The sequence below is a fragment of the Prinia subflava genome, chromosome 11, assembly GCF_021018805.1.
Source record: "Prinia subflava isolate CZ2003 ecotype Zambia chromosome 11, Cam_Psub_1.2, whole genome shotgun sequence".
NCBI classification, from domain to species: domain Eukaryota; kingdom Metazoa; phylum Chordata; class Aves; order Passeriformes; family Cisticolidae; genus Prinia; species Prinia subflava.
The window spans coordinates 22,184,575-22,204,571 of record NC_086257.1 but is presented as its reverse complement, the minus strand read 5'-3'; the positions used below and the strand labels follow the sequence as shown (position 1 = coordinate 22,204,571).

The window sequence follows — 19,997 nt, the reverse complement described above, 5'->3', positions numbered from 1 at the left end:
GCTGGATGCCTTTCAAAATATTTACTTCCTACCCTGAGTATTTTACTCAGTTGCCTGTAAGCCCTTCTGTAAGTAGAATGGCACATCTTAGTGGTTCTCTCTTACTGGAATTACTCCTGAGTAATTACTGAAAATAAAAGCTGATTTCAAGTAATGTATTGATAATGAGTGGATGGAAACAACAGTGGGTTTAGCAGTAGGGTCTGCCTGTTACTGGTTTTATCTCAGATACACATTGACATTTCCGTTGATTTATGTATAAACTGAATCACTGAGTTAACTTGCAGTGTTATATATTGGAACAAATTTTCTCCCCAGCCTCATGGCAACAATCTTTTGAATCATTAAGCAGCATGTCTTACCATGGATATACAATTATTGGTTTTTGCTCCTAGAAGTTACTCAATGTCTTTTGCAAAATTCAAGCTGTTGTTTGACTCTCTGTAAACCGAGCTGGAAGGAGACAGAGGGCAGCTGAAGTGTCATACTTCAGCTATTAGCTGTAGGACAGCAAGAAACCTGCAGGATGGTGGCTGTGGTTCAACTTTTCATTTTTTTCTATTTAAAAAGAAGAAGAGAAAAGAATATTTTACAGCGTTGGCCAGCACAGTGTGCTCGCAAACTGACAATTAGAGAAAAAGGAGAAATAACCCATTTTATTCTAAGCAGCAGCTGCTCCCATGGCTGCTTCAGAGAAGCTGTCATTTGTCCTGAAATTTTCATGAGGCAGTGTGTGGTGTTTGCACTGCCTGGGGCCTCTCTTTGCAAGGAGCCTGATTGCAGTTGTCAAGCTCCTTGTGCTCTGGTGCAGGGGCCATGAACACAGCACTGGGCACAGCACATGTGGAGGGGCAAACCTGCTGGAAAGTGGTTTGCTGGGATAAAAAGGAGAAGAGCTGCACAGCAGATTGCCCCCTGCCATTTTCAAGACACTGACCCAGGATCGGTGCAATAAATAAATCTGTGTTTTGCCAGAAAGATGTCAGAATGGGAAGGAACAGGAGATGGATGAGGGGTTTGCCATGTGTGATACCAGTCTTTGCAAGAGGTTGGTATTCTGTGCAGCTGTATTTAGTGTAAATTTTTTGTGGGTTTGTTGTTTTTAGGTTATTTTTTTTTTAACTAATTACTCCTTAAAAGTACTTCTATGTTCCACTGAGATTTTAGGAAGATGGGTCCCTTTGGGGGCACTTAACTCCAAAATACAGACTAACAAGTGTGAAGCTGAGGAGCAGCCAGCTTGACAGAGGACCAGGGGAAGAGCAGCCTCCCCACTTAGGGCTCTGCACCTTTTCCTTTCCTCACAGGGGCGGTGAAGCTGCTGTGGCTGCAGCAGGGGCCTCCCCCCTGCACTGCTGCAGAAGCAGCTGCAGGATTCAGGGGTTGTCTGTCTCCATTGTCCCTGCTGAAACCCAACCACCACTTAATCCAGATCATTAGACATTCACAAAACAATCAGCTATTTCCTGTTCCATTAATTTAACTACAGTGGCTTGGAGGATGTGCTGATAATTTGAGTTTTGGAAGTTTCTGAGTTCTTCACAAGAGGTCTTCTTTTGCCATTGCTCTTTTTACAGGAATAATAAATAAGTTGCTTTGGCTGATACTGCAAATATAGTGTTTGATACTGTAAATGTTCACACTGAGAAGTTCAAGGTCAGTGGTGCTCAGAGAAAAAGATTATTCTGGACAGTAATGTGAGTGTAATGTTCCTGGGTTCATTGGGCGCTGTCCTTCGTAGACTGACACCAGGATAATCCTTCCAGCGGATATTTGGAAACGCAGCCATGTCCATGCAGAGCAGCATTATTTTTGATTCCAACACCCATCTGAACGAGTTTCTCTGTGCTTGCAGATGTCGATGAGTGTGCAGAGGGCAGAGGCAGGTGTGCCCATCGCTGTGTGAACACCCCGGGCTCCTTCAGCTGTGCCTGCAGCCCCGGCTTCGAGCTGGGGGCGGACGGGCGGCAGTGCTACCGTAAGTGACCCTCACAGCCCTGCTCCTCAGCCTCCCCTCCCTGCTCCCTGCCAGGCCTCTCCTCTCATTCCCTGGGATTAGCATCCCCAGCAGAATAAGTGTATGCAAAAGCTCAGGCTTAACGCTGTTTTCTTCCTCTGCTGCTGGGTTTGCAGGGTGACACGTTCCTAAGCCTGTGTTCACAGACCTTAATTACTGCCTTTCAAAGAGCAAATAGCCCTGTTGGTTTATCTTCAGTCTGGTGAATTCTGCTGCAGAGCTACCAGAATGCTGCTGTTCTGTGAAATGTATTCATCCCTGCCCTCCTCCTCCTCCCAGCTTTCTTACAGACCTGATGCAAGAGAAAACCAACATGACGTTCTGCTCTTGTCTTTACTTGTCTGGGTTTGCTTATATTTAATAGTCCTGAGATTATTGACGCTATTAAGAGGTTGCTTTTAAAAAGAGGCAACAAAAAAAGATAGATTTGGGATGAAAAAATAGTTGAACAACTCAAACTTCCCAAACTAAAGCGAACCTTGTTGTCTTTCCTCACATACTTACCTCTTGCCAGCGGGGTTTCTTAATGAATACAGCTTTTCTGGAGAGGGGGACTGACACCCAGTGCTGTTAGCTGATAGGTGATCCCTGGCCTGCCCTTGAGGGCAAATTTAGATTAATAAAGGAGGTGATGTGGAAGACTTGGGGTTATTATGGACCTAACATAAGCTCCCTGGAATGCAGACAAAAGCATGACCTGTTTTAGCAAAGAGGTGGGCAAAGATCATTCAATCTAATAATAGTGTGCCAGAGCTTTCAGCAGAGCTTCCTTAGGAAAATACACTGCATGCCAGAGAATGAGTGCTTTATTTAAGAATGTGTGTGTAAGAAATAGTTATTAAGAGTGAAATCCAGTGTCAAGGCATTAACATACATTAAAAACAAAACCCAATTATGTGAGAGACATCCTGGAGAGTTATTTCGTAGGTGATGGGGAGCTGTGAATGGTACAATGGCAGAGGAAATGTGATTAATGCATAGATACGAAATCTTCTGTCATAGGCATAAAAAAGAGTTTAGACCACTTAGATTTCATTGTGCTGTTCTGATATTATTTTTTCTGGATGTTCAGCAGATCTCAGGGGATGGTGATTCTCTGTGCCTCATGTACAATATTGCAGAGCAAACAATAAAAATAAAAACATTCTGCATATATTTATGATCAGGATTATCCCAGTGTTTGAGCAATTTACGGTCTTTGTTTATTCTTTCATTTCCCCAGTGGCTGGGGAAGAACTGGTATTTCAGTTTTACTGATGAAGAACTGAGACAAAGTAAATGATGAAGATCGTGTACCAAGTCAGATTCTGCATTTAATCGCTGGGTTTACTAAATCCCAGCTTAACACGCAGGACAGGAGACACAATTTCTTCTCCCTGGTGCAAATAATCACCCTATGCATGAGATGTAGAGATATTTATTCTCTTTAATTTATACCCTCTTCCAGCTGGAATTACATTTCTTGTTGGCAAGCACATTGCTCCCTGGGAGCAGAGAGAGGGGTAGGACCAGAGCCCGCCAACACAGATGTGTCTGGGGAAATTCTGTGCAAAATTTGATGGCCACCACTCTGAGCTGGGGTGTTTCTGGAAGTACAGTGGCTCCTTTAGGAAAGGTGCTTCTCACTTCTCTTATGTAGTAGCAGAAATTATTTCCTCTCTAAATAGCTCTGTAACAAGACAAGCTGGTCTTCATGAAAAACTTTATACCTGACCCTATGGGTCCTTTTCGTGGTGGAGAAATCGTCTGATGGAGTAGCTGGGTGAGAAAGAGGTGGCCGGGTGTTCCCTTTTTCATGCGAGGGCTCCTGGAATTGGCCGGGATGTTCTGAGGACTGCCCAGTGCCACACGAGGAGGGCATGGAGGGCTGGCAGGGCAAAGGGGGGTGGCAGTGGCACTGTGCCCCCTGTCCTGGCTGTAGGGGACAAAGACTCAGCAGAGGAGCTGCTGTATCCCCCTGAAGGGACATCCAACAACCAAAACCTGGAGATTGTTTTGCATTCTGTTTGGGTGTCCATTCCACCGGCAGGGCTCCGCTGAGGAAGTTTCAAAGCCTTTGTGTTTGGGGGGTGTTTCAGAATCCAGGTCTTGCCTTTCCCATGCAAAACTCCAAGCTGACCTTTGGGAGGTGTCTCAGGCTGGCTTGAGGGGCACCGCCCGGGCTCCTCAGAGCGTTCTGTTCCTCCTTTGGGACAAAAACTGTGTGCAAAGAAAGCATAAACCTGAGGAAACGCGGGGAGGCTCCTGTAGCAGGTGGCTGCTGGAGCACTGACCCAGCTTCTCATGGCTGAATTTGAGAGCACACGAACACCTCGGGCTCGGTGACCCAAGGCCTGCTGCTCCGGGCAGGGGGTGCGAGCTGATCACACTCACTGCTACGGCACTCGCGGCTGCTGTTTCACTGCAGGCTGAGCCTCCAGTGACTTCCCCCCACCCCCGGGGCTTGCTTTTTAACTTTTGCTTTATTTCTGTGCAAGGCATCGAGATGGAAATCGTGGACAGCTGCCGGGACGGGAACGGCGGCTGCTCGCAGCGCTGCGAGCACACGGCGGCCGGGCCGCGCTGCTCCTGCGACCGCGGCCACCGCCTGGGCACGGACGGCAAAACCTGCACAGGTAACCCGAGCTGGGAGCGGGGACAGGCGGGGAAGGGCGCAGGGAGCCTGCGGGAGAGCTGTGCCTCAGGGAAAGCCTGCCTTCCCTCCTCCTGCAGGTGTTAATTAACACCGTTCTCTGCGCTGCTCCAGCTTGCCTGGCTCCGGGAGCTCGCTGGGATGAGGCGCTAACGAGGGGAGGGAGTGGAGGTGACACCGAGGCATCGCCTGTTACCGTGGGCAGCCCAAGCACCACAGAGCTGACACTGCTTCCCTTCCCTTCCCTTCCCTTCCCTTCCCTTCCCTTCCCTTCCCTTCCCTTCCCTTCCCTTCCCTTCCCTTCCCTTCCCTTCCCTTCCCTTCCCTTCCCTTCCCTTCCCTTCCCTTCCCTTCCCTTCCCTTCCCTTCCCTTCCCTTCCCTTCCCTTCCCTTCCCTTCCCTTCCCTTCCCTCAGTGATGAGGTTACACTTCTGCCTGTGAGAAATCTCTCTTGGGAGGTGAAAGCAACAGAGTTAGCTTTGGGTTTATTTCGAGACAAGAGCTTAAAAAATTCATTCATGTTTTGAGCAAATCTGCAATGATATTTTTTTGTTTGTGTGTGTTTTATGGTTTTGTTGTGTTTATGGCTTTTGCCATGCAAACTGTATCTCATTGTGCTTTGGGCTTGCTGTCATTATGCCATTACAATTTTTAAGAATAGCCAGGAAGAGAGGGGGGTGGAAAAAGGAGCAGGCACCACAAAGCAGTGTAGTGAGAGATGAGATGATGAGAACAGGTAGAGAGTGGGAGCATTGATGAGTGTGAGAGGCATTACAGACAAAAGGAGTCTTGCAAGGAAAAAAAGCCAAGCGCAGGAGAGAGGAGGAGCAGGAGAGGAGGGAAGCACTGAGGGCTGCAAGGGCGGGTGATGATGGAGCTTAAAAAGCAAAACAGAAAAAGTTTGGGAGGCAGATGTGGAGCCAGAGCCTCACAGGGGTGGGTGGGTTACACAGTCTTGTCTGTACAGATGACAGGAGGCAGAGCAGCCTCCTGCCCACATCCCAGCTCAGTGACCTGCTGCTGGGGATTTCAGGGGGAAGCAGATGCTCCAGGCACAGCAGGGGAAGGGGGAGAACACAGAGGAAGGCTGAGGACATGAAAAGTTGCTCTTAACAGCAAAAACCTCCTTTTTGTTGGATGCAGATTTTGCATTCCTCCACAAACAAGGGGCTGTTGCTGGAACCCAGAGCGAGGCGTCACCTGATGTACTGCAGAGGAGCTCAGCTTGTGACATTTCTGGAAAACACTGCCTTCAAATAACCCGCATTAATCATTTTCACACTGACCTCCTCACCTCGATTGATTAATTACATTTTCTTTCTCCTGTCCGTGTTTCCTCATAAAGTTGGTGCTCCTTCCAGGGTTAATTGAGACACTGACCTTCCCCATCTGCAGCTGCTCAGCCGGGCCACGTTCAGAAGCATTTTGCAGACTCAGCATTGACAAGGTGGCCCTTGGATGGCCACTGACCTGCTCAGCAGCCTGACAGCAGCCAGGAGCCTGCACTGCACGGATAACAGCTTTGCTCTCCCATCTAATCACTGCAGCAGTGGTGTCAGTGATACCAGTTTCTGAGTGGGCACAGAGCAGGAGGAGGCAGCAGGAAATCAGTTATCAAAAAAATGCAGTTGAACCTTCCAGGCTGCTGCTGTCCAGCAAGTGCCTGGTTGGATCACAGCATTGTTAGTTTGCATTGGATAAGGTTGAATGGAAGGAAGTCTGAATGGTCAGATGTAGGTTACTGTTAAACAGAATGTTTTTGAGGGCTGGTGGATCCTTGCTGTTGTCTCTTTTCCTAGAACCATAAAATGTTTTGAGTTGGAAGGGACACACAAGGATCATTGAGTCCCATTCCTGTCCCTGCACAGACACCCCAAAAGCCCCACCCTGGGCATCCCTGGGAGCACTGTCCAAACCCTCCTGAAGCTCTGGCAGCCTCAGGGCTGTGCCCATTCCCTGGGGAGCCTGGGCAGTGCCCAGCACCCTCTGGGAGAAGAACATTTTCTGATATCCAACCTGAAACTCCCTGACACAGCTCCAGCCACTCCCCTGGGTCCTGTCCTCGGTCACCAGCGAGACCAGCTGGTGTTTTGTAAATCCCCTCATGGCAGCTCAGACTTGTGGAGGAGCTGCCTCTCGCAGGGTGTGGAGGGTCCTGGCTGCTCTGGGAGAAGGTGGAAGGCAGCTGCTGTCAGGATTCAGGATCACACAGTGTTTATGTGGTTCAAGGAAGCTGTAAGGCAGTGAGTGCTGCAGCGTGATAGCTCTGAGCAGAGCTGTGGCAGCAGCTCGGGGTGTCCCAGGGGCTGAAGGTGCTGCCTTTTCCTTGCAGAGGTGGACGAGTGTGAGACTGGAGAGTCCTGCTGCTCCCAGTTCTGCATCAACTACGTGGGGGGCTACGAGTGCGCCTGCAAGGCAGGGTTCCAGCTCAGCACCGACGGCTGCTCCTGCGACGGTGAGCCAGGGATGGGCTGGGCTGGAAGGGGCCGTAAATCCCATCTCATCCCACCCCTGCCATGGGCAGGGACACCTTCCACTATCCCAGGTGGCTCTAAGCTCTGTCCAACCTGGCCTGGGGGATGGGGCAGCCACAGCTTCTCTGGGCAACCAGGGCCTCACCACCCTCACAGGGGAAGAATTCTCTCCTAATATCCAATCTAAGCTTCCCCTCTGTTAGTCTAAAGCCATTCCCACTCGTCCTGCATCATTCCATGCCCTTGTCAGAAGTCCTTTGGTACCAGTGGCTTGGTCTAACTAATCACAGCCCAGGGTAGAAGAAATGCTGTCAAAGCCCTTTGCAGGGACTGCCCTAATGAGAGTCACTGACCCCATGCCAGCTTTGCTGATAAGGTTTTACAAATGTGTAATTTCCACTTTGTGAGGCTGGAACACAGGAATAACCCAGCATCCAGTGTGGGGATGTGGGAGATGAGCCAGCAAAGAGGAACTTCCTCTTCTCTCTCCATGGACACTGTATATTGATGTGTGTTAAACACTCCTTCAACAAAAGAAGAGCCCTCAAAATAACTGAAGGATCAACTGAGCTTAACAGCTTAAAGCATCTGTTTTCACTCGAGACAAAAACATCAGTGAAATAATCTGCTCCCTTTTGCCCAGCAACATTTTCATACCTCCAGTACCAGAGAGAAACAGAGAGCCCCAAAACACATAAGAAAAATTGTGTTTTCTTATGTATAGAATAATTTGTCAGATGCAGCTGGGCACAGCGTGGGCTCTCCAAGCAGAAGTACTTGTTCCTAATCACCATTTATGTCTGGATTTTCTAGATGTGGATGAATGTCGTGTGGATAACGGCAACTGTGACCATTTCTGTGTGAATTCCCTGGGGTCGTACGAGTGTGCCTGTAAGGAGGGCTACAGGCTTGGGGATAGCAGATGGGCCTGCGTGGGTGAGTTCTTCTCAAAACTTGAGGGCCATTAAGCACTTCCCACTGATTTGAAAAGTGATTTTGGAACAGGGATTTTCACAGATCCTGGGATTTTAGGAGCCCAGCTTGAGCCATCTCTGAACGTGGCCAGGGTAGGGCTACATGCAGTGCGTGGATCCAAGTTCATCCTCCAGTAATGGGTTTTGCCAAAGATTAATGGCAGATGAACACTGAAATCCCCTGGACATGTTTGAAAACCTAAAGCTTCTGGTTTAGAAATAAATACTATTTTGACACTTTTCTTGCACTATTTGATGAAGTTTAACATCCTGTGGAAATAAAAAGGTAGCCAGATTCTTCTTTGATCAGCCATGGCAAGCTTTCCATTAGTCAGTGACGTTATTCTGGATTTCTGCCAGTGTAACCAGTCCAGAGTTTAGCAGAGCAACTCAATTTTACAACCAAGTTTAACAACTGCTAAACCTTAAGCCAGAGTTTGATATTCTAACCACACCAAAAAGAAAGCCAACTGATTTCCCGTCATTTTAAGGCTCAAATTTTAATGTTTCTGAAAATAAATTGCACAGCCGGCCTCACTTTCTATTTGTCATCTCCAAAACGAGCAAGAGTAATGACCTTCATTAACTAAAAATAATCTCAAACTTCAAGTGAGGAAAATGAATCTCCTCGTTTAATTTTGATTCTCCGGGAGCAGAGGTTTTTTTCCCAGAAGAAAGAAAAGGGAAAGATGGGGTGGGGAAGGTGTCTCCCTTTTTCTCTCTGGTTGCTTTTTTGTTGTTGTTCTTGTTGTTTTATTTTTGTTTGGTTTGGTTTGGTTTTATTTTTTTTTTTTTGGATAGCAGAGACCCTGTAAGAACAGACAAGAAAACACCGAGGGCTGGGACTGCTGGGCAGAGGTGTTGACTGGGACATCTAAAGGCATCATAATAGTAAAAAATCATGTAAATGAGAGGCTGTGGGGGCAGGCTGGGGTGCTGATGGCCGTGTTTGTCCAGCCCTAGGTGTGGAGGAGGCGGATGCAGAGGAGGCAGCCCCGGGGCTGCACTTCCGAGGGCCCCCCCAGCTGCTCCGCTACGCGCTGGGGTCCCTGGCCGAGGATGGAGACCCCCGAGGAGAGCTCACCCTGGTGCACAGGGTCGGTGAGTGACCAGCAGGGCCCTGAGCCAGCACAGCAAACTGGGGGGATCATCTCAGGGGGAGGATTTAGGGCTGGGCTGGTGGGGTTTGCCATCAGGAGGAGGGATGAGCGTTAATTCTGCGTGCTGCCCGTCGCCGTGCCGGTGGGGATGAGGCATTGCCACCCAAATCCCAAATGGGATGTGTTTGAGGAGCCAGGAGGAGGCTCTGGGAGGGAGGCAGGGAAAAGTGAGCAGCACAGCAAGCAGTGGATGGGAGGCTGCTTGGAAAGCAGGGTGTCTGCACAGAGCCCCAGAGAGAGCTCATCGTGCCAGGGCTCACTGCAGTGCACTAAATCCCTGGGGATTTCTCCTTTCTCCTAGAGATGGGAGCATGGATCTCTGTTTACAAACCCTTTTATAACAACTGGAGGCTTTTTGGTTAAGATGTATGCATTTTATTTGTGTTAAAAACAATCCTCTGCAGGTTCAGGTTTCCCTCGACTCTCTGGGAAAAACACCAACCCACCCAGGTATTGCTCAGCTCAAGTGGTGGCAAACAGCACGGGAGCACCCACTGTCACAGGAGTGGGTGCAGTGCAGCTTTGCACCCACCTGGGCTTTGCATGATTCACTCTTTCCACCCAAAGGTGGAAACTTCACAATTTTAGGAGTATTATGAGGTGCAACTCAGTGTTTGCTTTGTGCTGAGTGCTGGTAGGCCACCAGGGAGGATTTCTTGTTTCTTCCTATGTGTGTCCTGTGATTTTTATATAAACTCTATAATTACCCATCTGAGGACTGTGCCCTACAGGCAAAAATCAGGAGCTGGTCTTGACTTTAATAAAATATTAACTTATTTTTATGAACAAAACTGGTAGGACCCTCCCAAATCACGCAGCATCCAGCCGGACTCAACGACACCGATAACCAAGTGGGAAACTGATAAATGAGATAACCACAGGCAAAATTATAAGGCCTAGAAACCACAATCAAATATTTATTGACCACTTTTTGCATGTTTTATTTATATTTAGCCACAGAAATTTGGGTGTTATCAGTCACAGCTGAGCAGCTGCACTTTTTCTAAGGCTCAGGTTTTGCAGTGCACAGTGGTTTGTATGAAAAGGTGATGGAGAAATGGAACTTTAAATGGTTTAGTAAGTTCTTTTACCTCCCAAATAGCAATTTATTCTTTGTGTTTTCAGACATGGTTTTGTGCTGCTATCTATATTATAAAAAAGCCTGCTTTAACAATAAGCTGATGCAAGTAATTAAACATTTTGTATAACTTGAATGACTTTTTAAGGGGGAAGCATGATGTTTTTAATGGTGGTCTGTATTCTTCTCCTGAAGTATGAATTTGTACCCTGTTCCACATGGGAGCACTGGGATTCTGAATGTCCCTGAAAGCTTGGGCATTTATTCAGCTGCAGAAAAGGGAAGAGTTGGGTGCTCAGACCTAGAGGAAATTTGGCCTCACACAGAAAACTGGTGGTGAAATGCAACCAGCCTGTGATTTACCGTAGGCTGAAATAAGCTGCCAGCTCACTTTCAGGGGCTGTTAAAATCTCCTTCCAAAGAGCCTCCAGCCACGGCCATAAAGCCTTGAAGGCTCTAAACTGTGTGGATGGGATCTGCAATGCCACTGAATTATTTTATCAGACAGTCACTTTATTTTGCATGCCTGTCTCAATAGACCCCACAAAGAGAACATGAGGGTGCAAGGGATAAAAGGAGGGTGGGGAAGGAGAGGGAAAAAATGCATTTTCATATCAGGTTACCTATAAAAAACTCTTCATATCCCTGAAGAGAAGAGATAAATGATAAATGTGTGTATTGCCTTTTTTCCCTAGAATACTTAAACTATGTGGTTGAAAGTATTACTGAACTATGTTTAAGTAGCACTACATCCACTTACTGCAGTAAAACAACAGGGATAGCCTAGCAAGGAGAGAAGGAAAATCCCAATAAATTCTTCTAGTTATATAAAATGTTATCAAGCATTAGGTGCAAATTCACTTTTTCTGAAGGCAAAACTCTTGCTTTTCAAAGGCAGCTCGAAGTGCTCTTCGCTGGAGAAGTACAGCATTTAGGGGAGTAAATGCCAGCTGAACACCCAGCTTTCCTTTTACTTAGAGTCAAAAATGTGAAGAGGGAAATTCAGGAATGCCCATTTTGCCGTGCCCTTTGTGCCAAACCATCAGTGTTTGCAACCCAGCGATAGGTAGGAGCTGCTGGGAGCATTTTTGCCTGGCTGCTCACTCAGCCCTGTGTGGTTTTTTTTGCTGCCAGTGTGCCTGGGTGACACGTTTGGCCAGGACTGCAGCCTGAGGTGTGAGGATTGTCTGCACGGGGGCCGCTGCAACAGCGAGCGCAGCGGCTGCGTCTGCCCGCCCGGCTGGGCTGGGCTCACCTGCAACGAGAGTGAGTACGGGGGGCTGGGAGGGGAGGGACCCTCCTGCAGGGACTCTGCAGGTGGGGAATGGGAGGAACCCCGTGTGCTTTTCATCTGTGAACTCCCAAAGGAGCACAGCTGTCTCATAGTCAAATGTGTTGTGCTGGGGCACATGAAATAGGAGCTGTAAGTGATGCCGCTGTGCACAGAGGTCCCTGTGCTCCAGGGAAGGTCAGGACACAATCCTGAGTATTTGGTTGTTACTCATTCCTATTCTCTGTGCTGCTAAAAGCTGCTGAAGTTTGCTGGCCGTCCTTTGTTCCACAACCTGCCCTGGTGACTTCCAGAAGTCTGTCCCAGCAGTTGGTGTGACAGTCTGGGTGGACATGTATGCTCAACTTGAGTTTTTCCATTGTAGCACCCCAAGACATTGCCTTTTAAATTTTTTCCTTATGTTTTCCATTTCTTTTTCATTATCGTTCTTTTTATTATTAGCATCACTTTCTTGGAACAGTTAATTTTTCATATTGGAAATGGGGTTTTTCAGAATTCTGTTGCCAAGTCAGTGCCCTTTATAATAGCTTTTCACCCTCCTTGCTCCTGTTTCCTGGCAGAAGATCTTTCTGATTCACAAGTATGTGTCAAAACCCATTGGAAAGAGAGCGGTGATTTCTTGATATGCTGTTCTTCATCTGCAGTTTGGCAAAACTTGTCTGCTGCTTGTCTGAGACATCATACAGCAGATTTCCTGTTTGAGATGGGTCTCTCCATTTCGTGGTGTGTGTGACATGATGGCCCATCATTCTCAGAAAGTCTTTGCTGTCACTGGTGAGACAAAAAGTCGATGAAAATTTATTACTTGACATCAGTAGACAGCACTCTTCAGGTTAATTGCCATCAAGATTGTTTAGGAGACGTCATCACATGGACTGAAATGTAGAAAAATCAAGCAAGTGATTGAAACCAGCAGTCTGCCCGTGGTTATTTTGGGAGACTGATGGTGGGTTTGGTTTGTAAACACTGGGGGCAGCTAAGAAAATAGGAATGGGAAGGATTAAAATGATAATTTCCAGTCTGTCTAAAACAGTTCAAGTTATCAAGTGAGGATCTTCATACTTCTGTTCCTGGTGTGCTGGTGGTGATAGATTGTAAAAATTTCAAGGCAGTATCCAAATTCTTTAGTTCATTTCATAAATAGCAACCTTTATGATATATATTTGCACTAGATATCCATGCATCTGGTCTAATGGAATTCACCCCTGGAATTTAAAGAACTTTAATAGGACTGTGTTATTGAGCTAAACCTGCTGTCTGGTGAGGTCAGCATGGACAATGATAAATACAATATCTAATCTGTATGAAGTAGTCATATGTGATTGCTTTCACTCCCTTCTTTTGCATTTTTTAATATACAGCCCAATTCATGAGTTTAGGGTGAGCTAAAACAGTGGAGAAAACTGTTTTCTAAATTTCTCTAATAATGCACCAAAGAAGCCCAATGGAAATTGATGTGAAATGTCAACTTTCTTAATGTACATTGATAAAATGTCAGTGAAGTCAGATGACTCCAGCAACTGTATTCACTCAGCCAGCTCAGGCTGCAAACAGCAGAGCAAGGCTTCATCTCACAGTTTGTTTTTGCTGTTGTGGATCCATTGCTTCCATGATTACCTGGGGAGTTTCAGAAACTACATTTGAAAAACAAGATGTATTTTCATAATAGTGTTTAGGAGAGAAAAAATTACATTTGAAATATTTATCTCCAAGTATTCAAAGCTGTGCTCTGATGTTTATTAAGCTTTGGACTTGACAGGCAATGGTTTTTGAGCCTGTGTTTGTGGGGAGGGGAGCATGTGCAGGGGAGGGTTGGATACATGACAGAACCTCCCAAAGCTTGGTTAATTCAGTATCTGAAATCTCGATAAGTATCCTTTGAGATGTCCTAGTAAATGTCAGGTGGATGTGCATTGCTTTATAGAAGAATATAACTTTGTTCAGAGCCTGCTCAAGTAAAAGGACTCTCTCCTTGCTCAATTTTCACAGAATCACAGAATCAATTAGGCTGGAAAAAACCTTTGAGATCGAGTCCAACCTGTGACCCAACACCACCTTCTCAACCACTGAGTGCCACATCTATTTTTTTTCTTAAACACCTCCAGGGATGATGACTCCACCACTCCCTAGGGCAGCCCAGTCAGGCTTTCTGTGGGAAATTCCTCCTGATGTCCAACCTAAACCCCTCCCCTGGTGCAGCTTAAGGCTGTGCCCTCTTGCCCTGTTGCTGGGTGCCTGGGAGAAGAGAATAACCCCCACCTGGGTACCCACTCCTCCTCTCAGGGAGTTTTGGGGAGCGATGAGGTCTCCAATGAGTTTTCCAGGCTGGACACCCTCAGCTGCCCCAGCCACTCCTCACAGGACTTGTGTCCCAGACCCTCCATCAGCCTTGCTACCTTCGACCAAAGCCTTGTTTTGCTCCTTTCCAGCAGAGGGGAAGGATCTCTTGGTGTGCTCACGCCCCCTGCTCTCTCCACAGCCTGTCCCCCCGGGACGTTCGGCAGAGGATGTGCCGGTGTGTGCCGGTGCCGGAACGGCGGCTCGTGCGACCCCGGCACGGGGCAGTGCCGCTGCCCGCCTGGCGTGCTGGGCCAGCTCTGCGAGGACGGTACGGCCCCACCTCTGCCCCAGCCCTCCACTGCTCCCCCTGATTTATCTTAAATAATGAGCAGAAAACAGGGGGAGAAAATACAGTGGCTGCACAGAGCCCCAGCCCGGCCACAAAGCGCGTTGGGGTTGGGGCTTTGACCCACAGCCGCTGATGCCGTCCTGTGTTTGTGCACTCCAAAGGTTGCCCAAAAGGTTTCTTTGGGAAGAACTGCAACAAGCCATGCAACTGTGCCAACAAGGGCCACTGCCACAGGCTGTACGGAGCCTGCCTGTGTGACCCCGGGCTCTACGGCCGCTTCTGCCACCTCAGTAAGTGCCCGGCGTGTTTCGGGTCTGTTTAATGTGTGCACACAGTCTGTAAAAGATTCCACATCACTCAGAGGGGGCTGGCTGAAAGGAAGGAGGGGGACTTCTTGCACAGTCACACAGTGCTAGCACAAGGAGGAATGGGTTTACTAAAACAGGAGAGATTTAGCTTAGATGTTAGAAAAATGTTCTTTACTGTGGGGATGGTGAGGCCCTGGTGCCCAGAGTAGCTGCCCCATCCCTGGAAATGTCCAAGGCCAGGCTGGGTAGGGTTTGGAGTGACCTGGGACAGTGGAAGGTGTCCCTGCCCATGGCAGGGGGGTGGAATGAGATGATTTTTATGGGACCTTCCAACCCAAACCATTTTGTTATAAAATGAGCAAGACTTTGGGCTGCAATGGGCTGGGAGCAGCAGGAGGACAGGACTTTTGAGATGTGCCAGGAAGCCCCAGAAGCTTCATTAATCTTTTCCTCTAGTGATTAATCTTTGCCATAAGGATTGAGATTTACTGATGCTCAGGGGTGAGGAGTATAGGTGGGGTGGGCAAGTTGTCATTAGAGTTATTGCTGAGGTTGGAATGTCATTGGAGCTGGTTAGTGACTGCTGATGAGGGAGTGGGAGCTGGGGAGCAGGGCTGGCTGGGGCAGGAAGAGGATCAGACATTAGATGGAATAAAAAGAACTAAAAACTTTGCAAAATAGATGATCAAGTTCCTTTGTACTTACAGGTTTTGCTGGTAAAATCTGTGCAAGATGAAAAATCTTCTGTGTTTTGTTTTATTTTGTTTTGGGTTTTATTTGAAAGCTTTTGTCTTGGAGTGCACCTACTTTTTTCATTCAGAAAATCAGCTGAGTTTGCTTTGAAATGTTCCTGGTTCTTGCATTCACCACGTATTGCTTGACATGAAATGAAGGACCTAACACAGGAATTGTGTAAACTCCTTTTACCCACCCACACACGAACAGGTGCTGCTGTAGGAGCAGGGATGTGCTTGCTGAAAGCGAAACAGAGGTTTTGCTTCTTGCAGCATTTGCATTCCACAGCAGGGTGCAATTTCAGCCAGCTCCTGCATAATTACCGAGCTGATGCTTCCTTTTCTCGTGGCTGCAGCCTGTCCCAGGTGGGCTTTCGGCGCGGGCTGCTCGGAGGAGTGTCAGTGTGTGAAGGAGCACACGCTGGAGTGCAGCCCCAGGAACGGCTCCTGCACCTGCCAGCCCGGATACCACGGCAAGAAGTGTCAGAAAGGTACCCCCACAGCCAGGGTCCCCACATCTGCTTGTTCCTTTGTCCCAGAAACTTCTTCTTCCACCCATCTGCTTTGTTTGGCTGCTGCTTCTCATATACTCATATCCTGCTGGTGGTTTTGAGGGGTTTTAACCCTGCTAGGGTTGCAGGGACATTGAGAGGAATAGAAAATTGGAGGAGTTTTAGCCTGGTCGAATGACAACAGAAATCCAGAGCCCAAATCCTAATGCAACCTTAAATAATGAAGATGGTGTGAGTTTTCATTTCTGTGCTGTTTTGACACAGTCAGTAAATAAGTGGCAAAATCTGTCTTCTATGGCAGTGGGGTGATTCGTAAGCAGGTTCAGTAATGCTTTTCCTTCAGATTTGCAGCTCTTTGAATTCAGCTTACTCTTTGTAGTTTTTGGGGGTAGTTCAAAGAGAATTGCATCCCACATTCATGTTTGCATGTCTCAGTAGCCCTTTCCCAGACAGCAGTGGAGTAACACACTAAAGAATCTCCCTTCAGATGTTTCTCTGGCCTGGCAGGACTGTGTTGCATTTATGGCAGTAGTTCTGGTGGGTTTGGTGGAGAACAATAATGACAATATTTAATATTTTTATCATTCTTGGGGATGGGCTCAGTTCTGACAGGGAGCATCCATTGCCCAGCACTGGCTATGCACCAAGGCAGAGAGGAGCAGAACTTGGACATATAAGAAGAGAATTCTATAATGTATTTAATTGAATACATCCTCAAGTATTCTAGTTGAATAAATCTTTGAGCATTCTGCCACTGTTTCTGGGTTATATTTAAGCAGCAACCTCTTTGAAATGTAAGCATTTATTAATTATTGTCGTTTTGTTAACACCACCTCTAAAATGTACGTTACAATGTATTCTCTGCAAGTTTCTGCCAAACTATTTTCTGATTTTTGTTCACTTCTCTTAACGTCTCCTTTTTCTTACACATGTTCTGTGTCTGCTTCTATTTCCAGAGTGCACCCCAGGGTTTTATGGGGCTGGTTGCAAACTGAGGTGCAGCTGTCCTCCTGATGTTCCGTGTGATCCTGAGACAGGAGCCTGCAAACATCCGTGTCCAGCTGGCTTTCATGGAGAAAAATGCCATTTGTGTAGGTACTCACTGCATGTTTTCCTGGCAGATACACTTGGGATGGGAGAGCTTTTTCAGGAAACCTAGGTTCAGATATAGAAGTTGCAGATAAATGGGTACATTTGTTGTTGATACGAGTTGGCAGTTCCCCACTGAAACCAGACTGGTATTTGGAGCCTGGCAAATACTGTCTCTCTCTCTCTCTGTCTCTCTCTCCCTACAAAGGTCAAGGCACAAGGCTGAGGCCAGTTACCCAAACTAACATTTTGTCCAGGTAACCACAGTTGCCTGTAAAGCTTCAGGCACAGATATTGCAGGGCTCTGGTGCAGGTAATTTCAGACCACCAGTTGCTCAGACTCTAATGCTAAATTGATCACTTCTACCAGCACAGCTCAGTTTAAAATTGGTGGCCGTGATGCCTCCTAATGTGTCTTCAGAATGCTTCTAACCATGACTTTGGGGTTTTTTGTCCAGCTTGTCAGCCTGGCAGCTTCGGGACGGGCTGCAGGCAGAGGTGCAGCTGTGGAGGAGCCCCGTGTGACCAGAAGACAGGGCAGTGTGTTTGCCCAGCTGGGAAGACTGGTGCTATGTGTGAGCAAGGTGTGTGAGGTGCTGGACCGAGGTAGGGAGTGCCTGGCTTTGGAAGATGTGATAAGAGGTAGAATTTGGCTGTTTCCCAAACCAGTAAACAGACAAACAGTGATGGAAATTGGGAGGGAGCCTTTGGTGTCTGTTCAGCTGTGCTCTTGTGTGCTGTAGTTTAATGGCAGGGCTGACAGGGATGTAGGTCTGTAGAGATAATATTTTTATTATTTTTAAATTCTTCAGGGTAACAGCAGAAATCTGCTACTATCCTGAAACAGAAAATGGCACTGGTTACACCTCATGTGCTTTTTCTCTAGATTGCCCAGATGGCCAGTGGGGACCAGACTGCCAGAACTCCTGCGAGCCCTGTGCCAACGGGGGACAGTGCAACAGGGAAACTGGAGCCTGTGACTGTCCCCCTGGCTACACTGGGCCATCCTGCTCTGCCAGTAAGTCCTTGCCTCAGCCTTCCCCAAGAAAAGAAGATCAGATTGAAAATTCAGGTTATGGTTTGATTTCTGCCTTCTTATTCTTTTGCGAGATAAAAACACACTGATCTGAGATTAAGTGCCCTTCATCTCCAGGAATTCCCCAGGTTGGATTTGGCATTATTTGTGGGAGAGAGATTGCAGATAAATGTGCGTGATCAGCTGAGCTGCATCCCAAATGGATGTTATCATTAGACCTAATTTATGGCAAGCTGTCCTTGGAAATGCAGTGTTTAACAGCCACCACACTGGTGGTGTAATCCTGGCTGTTTGGCAAGAGGTGTGACCCGCTGGCCTGCATGGCATCATTCTTGAGTTATGTTTGCAGCAGCACTCTTTGGTGCAGATAATTTAGGATTAAATAATACTGAAGATGAGGGAGCAGTATCAGTGCTATCCCTGTAGCCAGAGACCATGGGAATATGTTCAAGGAACTGTTCTGTGCTGCTCTTCAGCCTCTGGGTGTTAAAAGGCTCCTTGAGTTTGGCTGCTGAGCTCCACAGAGGCTCTCAGGGCAGCTCTGCCTTATGCAAGACCTTGATGGTGGCACATTTTTAATTCTTTAATCCACCCAAAATGGCTTTTGGGGAAGGTTTTCCTCCTCTGAGGAAACACCCTGATGCACAGGAGTACCTGAAAGTCACCCAGGCTATTCCCAGGTTCCAGGGCTCAGCCCCAGACATGCGGGGTGCAGATCCCAGATATTTCTGTGCTGCCATTTGGATTCCTGGGTTCAGCTGGAGCCTGTTTTAGGGGGTGAGCCGTGCTCTCTGTCTGGGAAGAGGAGTCTGGCTGGGTTGTGACCTGGGTAAAGTCTCAGTGTGTCTGTGCTTGCAGCGTGCCCCGACGGGCACTACGGGCCGAGCTGCCTGTCGCTGTGCAGCTGTGGCAGCAGTGCTCAGTGTCACCACGTCACTGGAGAGTGCTCCTGTCCCCCGGGCTGGACTGGCCACGACTGCAAACACCGTGAGTCGGGGATCTCCCGGGGACTGCGCCTGCAGGAGCCAGCTCTGTTTGCTCCTCGTTTATTACAGTTTTTTAATACAGTTTTGCTAATCTTGCTGCTTCTGAAATGGTGTGTTTGTGGGTTTGCACAGCCTGGGTGGTTATAATCCTTAATTATCCAGGTTCAAAGCATTGAAATAGATGGCTGATGAAGTGCAAAGTATTGATATAAGCTCTTATTTCAACACTATGGATCCCTTTGCCCAATACCATCTGTCCCGTCAGCATTTTGACTGACAGACAGTTTTGTTTTTCATTTTCAGCGCAGATTAGTTTTGAGATTAATTCTCCATTTCTCATTTTGTTTGGGGGAGATTTATTCAACAAGTGAGTGGCATGTAGAGTCGTGTGTCTAAAGGTCACTTTTTAACTAGGGAATATAAATGCTGTGAAAAATTCTGTTCTCTGGAAGAGCAGAGCATCCTTCTGTTGACTTTAGCATCGCTCTCCATATTGGTGGTTGTGTGAGAGAGTAGATTTGCCCTTTTTGGATGGCACCATATAAATGTGAAGCCATCCTGCTTGATTCCTCCCTTTTCCTGTGACACATCTCTTCTGCTTCATTCATTGTGATGCCTCGTGCAAAAAGCCAACAGAAGACAAACCTCTTTCTAAACTTGGTCTTAAACACAAAAAATCATTTAATTGGCAGTGTTGACAGCAGCAAGTTTTGCACCTGACTTCTCAGGCTCTGTACTGAGGAGAATCTGAAGTTTCCTCCCATATGCATATTTTAAAAATCAAACCAGTTGGTAGTGTGTAGAGCCACTGAGATGGCTTTTCACAACTCCCTGGGCCATCTAGAGAATTGAGAGACCATGACAACGGAAAGCTTTTCTTTCTATTCAACATAAGATCTGAGAAAAAATGTTTTGCAGTGGTATCTCAGTAAGGCAGCTCTTCCAGATATTGCAGACTGGGCATTAAACAGATTCCCAGCACTAAAACCAGGTCTCAGTTACCCTAATTGGCCCTTTCATCTTCATCCTTACTCGAAAGAAAGGAGATGCTGTGGTACATTGCCACAATTTTGTCAG

At 47.3% G+C, this 19,997-nt stretch overlaps 1 protein-coding gene across 1 annotated transcript in view; it reads left to right on the top strand.

Moving 5' to 3' along the window:
- The window catches only part of LOC134555890 (multiple epidermal growth factor-like domains protein 6), an 82,096-nt gene that overhangs the window by 28,728 nt on the left and 33,371 nt on the right, over positions 1-19,997 (top strand). Inside the window, exons 5-17 of the mRNA XM_063407934.1 lie at positions 1,832-1,978; positions 4,495-4,632; positions 6,982-7,281; positions 7,937-8,059; positions 9,055-9,198; positions 11,470-11,601; positions 14,106-14,234; positions 14,417-14,545; positions 15,654-15,788; positions 16,766-16,900; positions 17,357-17,482; positions 17,785-17,916; positions 18,793-18,921. Of these exons, the coding sequence (XP_063264004.1) occupies positions 1,832-1,978; positions 4,495-4,632; positions 6,982-7,281; positions 7,937-8,059; positions 9,055-9,198; positions 11,470-11,601; positions 14,106-14,234; positions 14,417-14,545; positions 15,654-15,788; positions 16,766-16,900; positions 17,357-17,482; positions 17,785-17,916; positions 18,793-18,921 (1,899 nt within the window). The remainder of the gene's footprint in view (positions 1-1,831; positions 1,979-4,494; positions 4,633-6,981; positions 7,282-7,936; positions 8,060-9,054; positions 9,199-11,469; positions 11,602-14,105; positions 14,235-14,416; positions 14,546-15,653; positions 15,789-16,765; positions 16,901-17,356; positions 17,483-17,784; positions 17,917-18,792; positions 18,922-19,997) is intronic.